Consider the following 10,584-nt stretch of genomic DNA (forward strand, 5'->3'; position numbering starts at 1 on the left):
TTGTTATATTTACTATATTTGTATTTTATTTGAGTGATCTAGTATTACGACACATACGAATACTAATTTTGGACATAAATATTATATTTTATTTTGTTTGTGTACTTTTGATTTTTGTTGAAGATCTACCGAGAATTTTGTTCTCGTATGGAATTATAATCTAATAAACCCGGCAACCCTGTTCGGCTACACCTTTATAAAGTTTTTTCGGCATAATTCCTTTGTCGCCGCCGCAGACCGACAGCTCGGTGTCGGAGCGACTGGAAGGAAGATCGTACAGTATTGCCATTTCATAGAATTGCACTTGCTATTTTAGAAATGATTTCAAAGCTCTGCATGTTACTTTTTGTTTTAGAAAGAAGTTGTTATGTGCCTAGAGAAAACATTCTTAAAATTGTTTTGTACTTTATTTAATATTTCATTAAGTAGGCAAGATAATGGGATTAGAAGATTCGGGATTTAGGATAAGCCAACATAATTTTGATTTAACAGAATGGCAACACTGTCCTTCGTCTTTCTATTTTTTCGATTCTATTCTATTAGTAGCCGGTAGCCCCACACAAGCGTCTTATAGACCCGCCCCTTCACGCAGAAGCTCTCTCGTCGTATCACTTCTATGATCACTTCCCCTATACAATGGTAGGGAAAAGACACTTTATCCGTCTCTGTTGTACTGCAGTGTATTTTGCAGCCTTACCATCTTTTTTTATCGCATTGAAAAGCTCCTATTGCTAATGAAATTTTGCCACACGTGTATATTTATTGTTTTTTTAAATTATCTCTAAAACAGTATGGCAACTTGGAAAGGTATAAACAGATCATTTAAGACAAGCAAAATTTTTTATGAAGAATGCATTTTACTCAAAACGTCAATAGTAAAAAAGTTTTTTTCCTCTTGTAAAGACAATCCGGGGACATACTGTATACTCAATCATACTCACGTTTTTAATTTAAGGTATTCTAACAATTTTTAAAAACAATTTGTTGTTAAATTAAAATTATTGAATTACTAATATCGCTATTATAAAATAGGGGTTGATGGTAGAAGGGTGAAAATTTAGGGTTGTATGTATTTTTTAATGCCACATCATAAAAAAAATAAAGATAAAAAATTTTGCCTAAAAATAACAAAAAATAATTTGAGTTGGGCCACCCATATCACTTAGGGGTATAAAAAATAGATAACAACCTATTTTGAGACCTACTGAATATACATATAAAATTTCATCAAAATCGGTTAAGCCGTTTCGGAGGCGTATGGTAACAACAACTATTAAAAACTAGTTGTTGATGGTAGAAGGTAGAACCCCTATTTTTTAATGCCACATCATAAAAAATTAAAAATTTTGTCCAAAAAAAAATTGGGGCGGGCCATCCTAGGGTTATAAAAAATACGAATATACATTTCGTTTCGGAGAAGTATGGTAACTAAAACTATATGACAAGATAATTTTATACAGGGTGGCCCGAACTGTATTCCGGAAACTTCGGCAGCCTATTCTACAGATCAAAATAAGTAAAAAAGTTCGTATAAATGTATGTCCTAAAATGCATAGTTTCGGAGATACAGTGTGTAGAAGTTTCATTTTTATTTCGATTTTTTCCAAATAATTTCTGAAGTAACGTCAATATTTGGAAGAAAATTGGTATCTGGGAGTTTTGTAACACGAGAAATTTGATTTTGATGTCAAAATTACTCCTATTTCGCGGGGGCGCCACCTACATGTGCTTTCAACTGTTTTGAAGAGTAATAACTTTTCGACCGTATCTGTATAAAACCACTGACTAAAAAAACATACATTTCCATGATTTTTTATGTAAAAAATGTCTCTTGGTAAAAATCGCTACGAGCAACCGTTCTCAAGATATTTAGAATGGAAATAGTCAATACATGTTGTTTTGTATGGGGTAATAAAACCCAAAGTGGACTGTAAACACTTTTTATTTTGACTTTTTGACGGATCGACACGAAGCACGTCTAGTCTAGTTCGCCATGTTGGTTGAAGAGGACGAAAGGGTTGGCGTTCTAGACAGTGTTGCCAATTTTTTTTATAATTTTAGCAATGAGGCCTTAACATACCGGCCACCTTGAAAGGACATAGCCTATGAACTTTCAAAACAAGAATAATATAATATTAAATATTATTGTGCACAGTACAAAAAATATTGCTAAATATACTTAATTTTAACATACAAAAATTTGAAAAATATATGATATTTTCAACATTTGCAAAATAAAGTATTTAAAAAAAAGAACATTGTTATTACTAACATTCTTAAACTAATTTTTTAATTGAACGTAAAACAGTTCATTAATTATTTTAAATTTCTGTCTCTACGGGGAGAACACAAATGCGATTTATAGCGCGTTTTAAGGAACCAAATTGTCCCTTCACAGTAACCACCCTCACAACACCGTCGGCGCCACTATGAAGCTCTGTAACACGACCAAGTCGCCACTCCAGGACAGGTACATTGTCGTCTTTGATGAGAACCATAGAGCCCACCTTTATAATTTCATCAAAACGCCTTCGCCATTTTGTGCGGGTTTGGAGTTCTCCCAGATACTCCTTCTGCCACCTTTGCCAGTAGTGTTGCACCATTGCCTGAATGTGCTGCCATCTGGACAAACGATTTTCAGCTACATCGGTTAAATTATGTTGAGGGGTTGAGGTTATGGTACGGCCATTCAAGAAATGTGCTGGCGTAAGAGAGGCACAATCTTCTGGGTCTTCAGTTAGAGGGCAAAGAGGGCGAGAGTTTAAAATACCTTCTATCTGTACTAAAAAAGTTCCGAATTCTTCAAATGTTAAAGGCGTGTTACCGATAACCCTTTTTATATGATGTTTCGCGCTCTTTATTCCCGCTTCCCAAAGTCCGCCGAAAGTAGGAGAATTTGCAGGAATAAAGTGCCAAAATATGTTTTCATCGGCTAGTTTATTTCCAAGATATGCGGCGTTCTCGTTTAGAAAATTGTAAACCTGGCTTAATTCCCTATTTGCACCTACATAATTAAGACCGTTATCGGAATATATATTTTTTGGTTTTCCACGGCGAGAAGTAAATCGATTTAAAGCCGCTATAAAACATTCACTTGTTAAATCCGACACAAGTTCAAGATGCACAGCTTTAGTGCTCATGCAAATAAACAGACATAAATAAGCTTTGCTAGTGGTAGCTCCTCTACCCTTTTTATTTTTTATATAAAATGGTCCGCCATAATCCGTGCCAACATTTTCAAAAACACCAAAAGTATTTACCCGCACTTCCGGTAAATCACCCATAAGATAATTTACATTTTTCGGTTTGGCTTTAAAACATTTTAAACATTTATTTACAATACTTCTGCATGTATTACGACCGGACACTAACCAATATTTTTCACGGATTGAATATAAAAGGGTTTGAGCTCCACAATGCAAAAGTCGTTTGTGCTCATTTTCTAAAATATATTTTGTTATAAAATGATTGTTAGGTAAAATTATTGGGTATTTAATTTCATTTTCTTGTTTAGCATTTTTTAATCTACCTCCTACACAAATTAAATTATTTCTTAATATTGGGTTTAAACTTAAAATTTTACTTTTTATAGGAACTGATTTATTTATTAATAGATTATTAAATTCAACCGAATAAATTTCTCTTTGAGCTTCCCTTATTAACCAATTTAAAGAATGATCTAGCTCCTCTGGAGTTAAAGATTTAGGAATGTTATTGTATTTATTATTATTTTTAATATAATCTAAAAAACGAAAAGAATAAGACAAGACATGTAAAATTTCTACTAAATTAGTACAAGTAGTTAATTTTTGAAGTAACGTTTTATTTGTTACATTATTTGAGACACAAGATATTGTTTTTTGTTCAGGGATTTCACTTTTATTTTGCTTATATTCAAAAGGTTTCCAATTACTGTTATCTATTAAAAGTTGATTTGGTCCGTGCCACCATAAATTATTATTTATTAAAGTTTGAGGATTTACACCGCGAGAAAGTAAATCAGCTGGATTATCACTAGATGGAACGTAATTCCAATCTTCTTTTCTAGTAAGAGATTGTATTTCGCTGACCCTATTGGCCACGAAAGTTTTCCAAGATGATGCCTCACCATAAATCCAGCATAAAGTGACATTGGAATCAGACCAAAAATAAAATTTATTAAATTTAATATGTACACTATTTACCACTTTATCAGCAAGATTAGCCAAGAGCTGCGCTGCGCACAGTTCCAATCTGGGAAGACTTATTTGTTTTAAAGGTGCTACCCGACTTTTAGCACATAAAAGATTACTAATATATTCTCCAGATTGTAACTGGCAACGTATATAAATACAAGCGCCATACGCTTTTGTTGACGCATCACTGTAGCCATGTAGCTCAATTTTTACAAAATTAGGATCAAGAACATATCTATTTATTTTTAGTTGATTAATTGATAAAATATTATTTTTAATTCTATCCAAAGTTTACAAATTTTTTCCGGTAATTCCGCGTCCCAATCTAACTTAAATTTCCATATCTCCTGAATAATTAATTTAGCAATAACTATCACCGGCCCCAATACCCCCAACGGATCAAATATTTGAGACACCGCTGACAGAATTGACCTTTTTGTAATTTTTTCAATTTTAATTGTATCTAAATTAATTTTGTATTTTAAGAAGTCACCTTGGGCATCCCAAAATATACCTAAAGTTTTGTTAGCTTCATTTTGACCAATACATAAAATAGCTGCGTCTAAATCTTTATTTATTTCAAATTTGTTTAAAATATTATTATCATTACATAGCCATTTTCTAAGTTCAAAACCAGATTTACTTAAAATATTAGAGACATGTTTTTGAATATACAGAAGTTTTTCCTCTGTATCCGCACCTGTTAATAAATCGTCCATATAAAAATCTTCCTTTATTGTTTTACTAATTAAATTATTATCTTTATTTTCTTCACAAGTTCAAATAAGCATTTTATTAGCTAAATAGGGAGCCGAAGCCGTCCCATAAGTAACTGTGTGTAATTTATAACACTTTATTTCATCATCAGGGTTAGCACGCCAAAATATTTTTGATATTTTGGTCATCCTCGTGAATAAGAATTTGTCGGTACATTTTACTTATATCACCTGTTAAAACAAATTTATGGAGTACGAAATCTACTCAAAATTTCAAAAATATCCTGTTGTAAAGTAGGACCCTTAAACTAACTTCATTTAAGGATAGTCCGCTGCTGGTTTTACAGGACGCATCGAATACTATTCGAACTCTCGTGGTCAAACTAGTGTCTTTTATAATTGCATGATGCGGCAAATAATATCCGTCGTGATTTGATTCATCAGAATCATCAAATTCAGACATATGATTAAGGATATAATATTCTGAATAAAATCGATATAATCATTTTTTAATTCAATATTTTTACTTAATTTTCTTTCTAAAGCATTAAAACGTTGTAAGGCATTATTACGAGACGCTCCTAATTTAGAAACAGAATTTTTAAAAGGAATTTTTAAAATAAACCTATTTTCTTTATCCTTTCCTTTAGTTTGTTCAAAAAATGTTTCACAGTATGTTTCAGACTCTGATAATATCCTTTTTTTATTATTTATTTCTTCTAATTCCCAAAATTGTAATATTTTATTATCTAAAAAAGAATCTTGAACGGTACTTAAACAATTCACTGACATATTAGTTTGATTATTATTTAATATCATATTACCTGCAACTATCCATCCAAATAAGGTGTTTTGTAAAATTGGTAATTTATTTCCAAGAGATTTTTGCTCAGGCATTAAACTAGACCAAAATAGTTCGGCCCCTAGTAACAGATCAACTTCCTGAGACACATTAAAATTTGGATCTGCTAATTGAATATCAAACGGGATTTTTAAATTATTTTTATTAAATGTAAAAAGAGGTAAGTTATCTGTAATCTATTATTATCTATTTTTATATTAAAATTATTATTTAAATTAGAATTTATTTCAATGTTTACCTTTTTATTTATATTAGCTAAAGTTTCTCCAATACCTTTAACTGCATGCTTTACTTTAATTATAGGCAAATTTAATTTTTTACAAAAGTTTTCAGATATGAAATTACTCTGAGAACCATTATCTAGCAGAGCACGACATTTAAATTCATTATTATTTAATTTAATTTTAATTATTGCGGTCGACAGTAAAACTTGGGAATTATTAAAAGACGCGGCAACCTCGCACGGCCTCGCATGTGCCGAGAAACTCTCCGCCTGCGCTAGTGCACCAGCTGATGGCTCCGTCGCGTCGCCGTTTGAAACTTCGCTACGACGACGGTTTGCACCACTGGTTGTGGCTGCGGCTTTTGAATTATTATTTATTGTATCCGAATGTAAAATTGTGTTATGAGCCTTTTGACATTTAGAACATTTATTTAGCTTACACTTCCAGGATGGGTGTGATGGCCTGAGGCAATTTAAACAAAGTTTTAGTTTTTTAACAGCATCAATTCTTTGATTTACTGCAAGATTTAAAAATGATTCACACTTAAAAATACTGTGATTTTCTTTACAATGATAACATTGATATTTAACATCATTTGAAATTGCCGTAAAACCATGACTACCAGGTCTTTTATTTTTATTAAATGAATTATTCTTGTCTTTTAATGTAATTTCAATTTTTCTAATGTTTCACACTTGGATTTAAGAAATTTGTTTATATCATTCATGCTTGGTAAATTTTCTTCGTATTTAAACTCTTCCCAATCGCGTCGTGTTGTTAAATCAAATTTATTTGCCAAGATATAAATTATTAATCGATCCCAAAGAATCAGTGTTTTCTCCCAAACTTTTTAGTGAACCTAAATGTTTAGTTACTGTGTCGTATAAATGTCTTAAATCTTTGTGTGACTCATGAGTTAATTTAGGATGCTCAAAAATACTTTGAATATGATTGTGAATCATTAAGGCTTTATTCTCAAACCTATCCACTAAAATTTGCCACGCAACTTTATAATTATTGGCAGTAACTTCTACCGATTGAATAACTTCAAGGACACTTTTATCCAACGAGGATTTTAAATAAAAAAACTTTTGGGTTTCATTTAAACACTCATTTTGGTCAATCAAACTTGTAAAAGTATCCTTAAATTCTAACCAAGAACAATAATGACCATTAAACTTTGGCAAGGTTATGGGGGGCAATTTTATTGATGGTTTAATACATGGATTATTTGTTATACCAATATTATTTAAACTATTATTAATACTTGCTGAGCCTGGAGCAAATTGATCTTGTGCCGAATTTTTATCTGATTCATTATAATAAATTTTAATAATGGATTTTGCTTTACCCACTACTTCAAAATATTTTTTCTCATATTCGGCTTCTTCCAAGTCAAGTTCCTCTACATTATTTATTAAAATACCTAATTGTAAAATAATTTCAGTAAACTCGTTTAGCCCAGGTTCAATATTCTCTAACCGAGTTTCAATTTCCCCTGATTATTTCATCATTTAATTCATCTTTTATTAATACTTTCAATAAATCTTTAAATCTCGTTAATTTACTTTTTAACGACGCTTTTTTAGCTTTTAAATTTGCTTCCTCGGACATTTTAAAATACAGACAGAAAAAATACTTTTATTAATTAACTTCTCACTAACCTCAATAGCCCTTCTTGAAGAACCCTTTGGTGGAACAATCCAACTCCTCCGTTGCGTTGGTTTCCGATTCACAAGATGGCTTCTGCTTTTTTGCTAATCGACCAACAATATCGATTTTTACTGCGATTACGGCAGAACGTGGCAGAACTAGACCTTTTAAAACTGACACTACTTATCCGGTTCGATTGGACCAATGTTTTGTATGGGGTAATAAAACCCAAAGTGGACTGTAAACACTTTTTATTTTGACTTTTTGACGGATCGACACGAAGCACGTCTAGTCTAGTTCGCCATGTTGGTTGAAGAGGACGAAAGGGTTGGCGTTCTAGACAGTGTTGCCAATTTTTTTTATAATTTTAGCAATGAGGCCTTAACACATGTCATTATTGACAAAGAATAACACACGTTGAGTATAGCTATTTGACTGAAATAATACGTTTTTATTTTTTTAAATTAATCATAAGTTTTTTTGCGAAAAATGATGATTAAACAGTTTCTTTTGAACTTTTGACACAAAAATATTTCAAATTTATGATTTCAGTCTAATATTTATTTAGTCAACATGTTTAATTTATGTCAATGATGACAGGTATTGATAATTTCGATTCCAAACATCTCGAGAACCATTACTCGTTGCGATTTTTACCAAGAGACCTTTTTTATGTAAAAAAAAGTCGGAAATGTATATTACTCAGTAGTTTTATACAGGTACCGACGAAACGTTATTACTCTTCAAAACAGTTAAAACACATGTAGGTGGCGCCACCTACAAATGGGAGTCATATTGACATCAAAATCAAATTTCTCATGTCAAAAAATACCCATCCACCAATTTTCATCCAAATATTGACGTTACTTCTGAAATTATTTGGAAAAAATCTAAATAAAAATGAAACTTCTACACTACATCCTGTATCTCCGAAACTACGCATTTTAGGACATACATTTATACGAACTTTTTTACTTATTTTTATCTGCAGAATATGCTGGCGGAGTTTCCGGAATACAGTTCCGACCACCCTGTATATTAGATTTTTATATACATGTCAATCACGTCGGCGTCGCAACAATTAATACTTTTGTGACACTTGAAAATAGTTATTTTTATATTTCCACTAAACCAAATATAGAGTACTAAAAAATAATTCTTCTTCTGTCAGTGCCGTGCTCTATACAGAGTGTATTGTGATGTGTGTCATAAGTGTGCACAAGTACATAGTACCTACAGTTTATCGTCAAATCCGATCGGCACTATTTGAGAGGCTGTACTCGGCAAATCTATTCAAAGTGGTTTGCCATTGCCTTCCTGAGGTGGCGGCTCGCTGGTCGCTCTATTTAGAAAAATAATATTTTTATTTAAATAAATACAGCCACCGTACTGACTGGGGATCCAGTACACCAGTACCGTTCGCACAGCAGTTCGACACACTAGCTTTGTTCGGGTTCGTTATTACCGATTCTGAACCGTCCTAGAGCTCTGCAGCGCGTGCGCAAATGAAATAATGTCTTCATATTTCCTTCTGCGCATACGCATCACATTTCTAGGACGGTTCAGAATCGGTAATAAGAGAAACCCGAAGTAAGCTACTACAGCTGGAGCTACGGCCGGTTAAAAATTAATTACCTTCAGTAAACAATTTAGTAAAAAATATTTACAGTTTTTACAATACATGAATGGTTTAAAAAATAATCTCAATAGTGTGTGATCATATGAAAATTTTTAATTCAAGAGAAGCATTCTGATGTTAAATCTGGTAATTTTTTATTTTTGTATAAATACAGACAAATAAAAGAAAAATCGAAAGGGTCAGCACAATCAATAAAGCATAAGACAGCTTGCCAGGATTAATTGATCTTGAATGTGATGTTTTTGAATTTCTCATTATGTTAATAATTTTGAAACTTGCCACTTGTAAATAAAAACTATGAGCGAAACTATTTTATATCTCCTAGTAAAATTTTATAGCCTCTATGTTATACCTTTTTCCAAAAATAAAATCTGTGATGCTTAAAAACTACAACAAATCTCAGTAAACTATCACTATTCTCTATTAAACGATTCTGTGCCTGGTATTGAGCTCTGCGCGTCGGGCATCGAGCGATTCCGTGTCAGGCGTTATGTAGCGTTGTGGTGTTCATATTGAACGAGCGGTACTTTGCTTTGTTTCAATTGTTTCTTAGCCATTAAAAGACAATGACGTTGGTAAAGATACATTTGTTCATAGAAAATTTACGCCTAGAAAGGCTTATTTTTAGAAATACGAAAAAATCGAGACAAGATATTGATGAAATGAATAAAAATCGTTTTTTTATGGAGAATTTTAACAACTGTACCCTGAACTTGTAATCTTCATTATTTGTCATAGGAGATGTCGCTATTCGCGGCAGGTATTGTATGCTACTTTTTCTTTGACACGTCTACAACCATTTAAATAGAATAACATCGCAATTGGGGTGTTCCGATTAACATGTGTTCGATTAAGGAGGTTGTATTGTAAGTAATGTAACAATGCTTTTGAAGCGGGTTTATTCCTGCAAGTTCTGGAGATATCGCCACTGAAACAAAATACTTAGAAACTATCTTTCTCTTGTTTAAAGACACTGGTTTGGCAGTGCAGATACAAATTAGCTTAAGCAACAATAAAAACTTACATTCTAGAGCCCCCAATACACTTCGGTTATTTTGTCCGGTTTCAACCGAACGGGCAACACTGGGGTCCAATTTGGGGAAGAACGGCCCAGTCTTCACCAGATATTTTAACTGTACCGGGTGTTCCACTAAGAATAGCTCTCGATTGTATCTCGGAAAGTATTAGCCGTAGAGCCTGCGGAGAAAAATATTTAAGACAGAAAAAAGCCATGAGAAATTGCTGGAAATTATTTTCAAGTTTCTAAAATGGACTCTAAGGCTGCAACTGCTGTGACTAATAAGAAAATGGAACT

At 32.5% G+C, this 10,584-nt stretch overlaps 2 protein-coding genes across 2 annotated transcripts; both read right to left on the minus strand.

Moving 5' to 3' along the window:
• Positions 1 to 2,321: 2,321 nt before the first annotated feature.
• On the minus strand, positions 2,322 to 3,284 carry LOC115891216. The gene has a single exon (XM_030911640.1). It carries the CDS (start codon positions 3,282 to 3,284, stop codon positions 2,322 to 2,324), a length of 963 nt encoding a protein of 320 aa, XP_030767500.1.
• Positions 3,285 to 6,765: 3,481 nt separating this feature from the next.
• Positions 6,766 to 7,591, minus strand: LOC115891217. Its single transcript, XM_030911641.1, has 2 exons — positions 7,546 to 7,591; positions 6,766 to 7,475 (listed from the first exon to the last, which is right to left on the minus strand). The coding sequence occupies exons 1-2, from the start codon at positions 7,589 to 7,591 to the stop codon at positions 6,766 to 6,768; spliced, it is 756 nt and encodes a 251-aa protein (XP_030767501.1).
• Between the last annotated feature and the right edge of the window lie 2,993 nt (positions 7,592 to 10,584).

This window comes from Sitophilus oryzae, unplaced genomic scaffold (assembly GCF_002938485.1).
Source record: "Sitophilus oryzae breed Bouriz unplaced genomic scaffold, Soryzae_2.0 scaffold_980_pilon_pilon, whole genome shotgun sequence".
NCBI lineage: Eukaryota > Metazoa > Arthropoda > Insecta > Coleoptera > Curculionidae > Sitophilus > Sitophilus oryzae.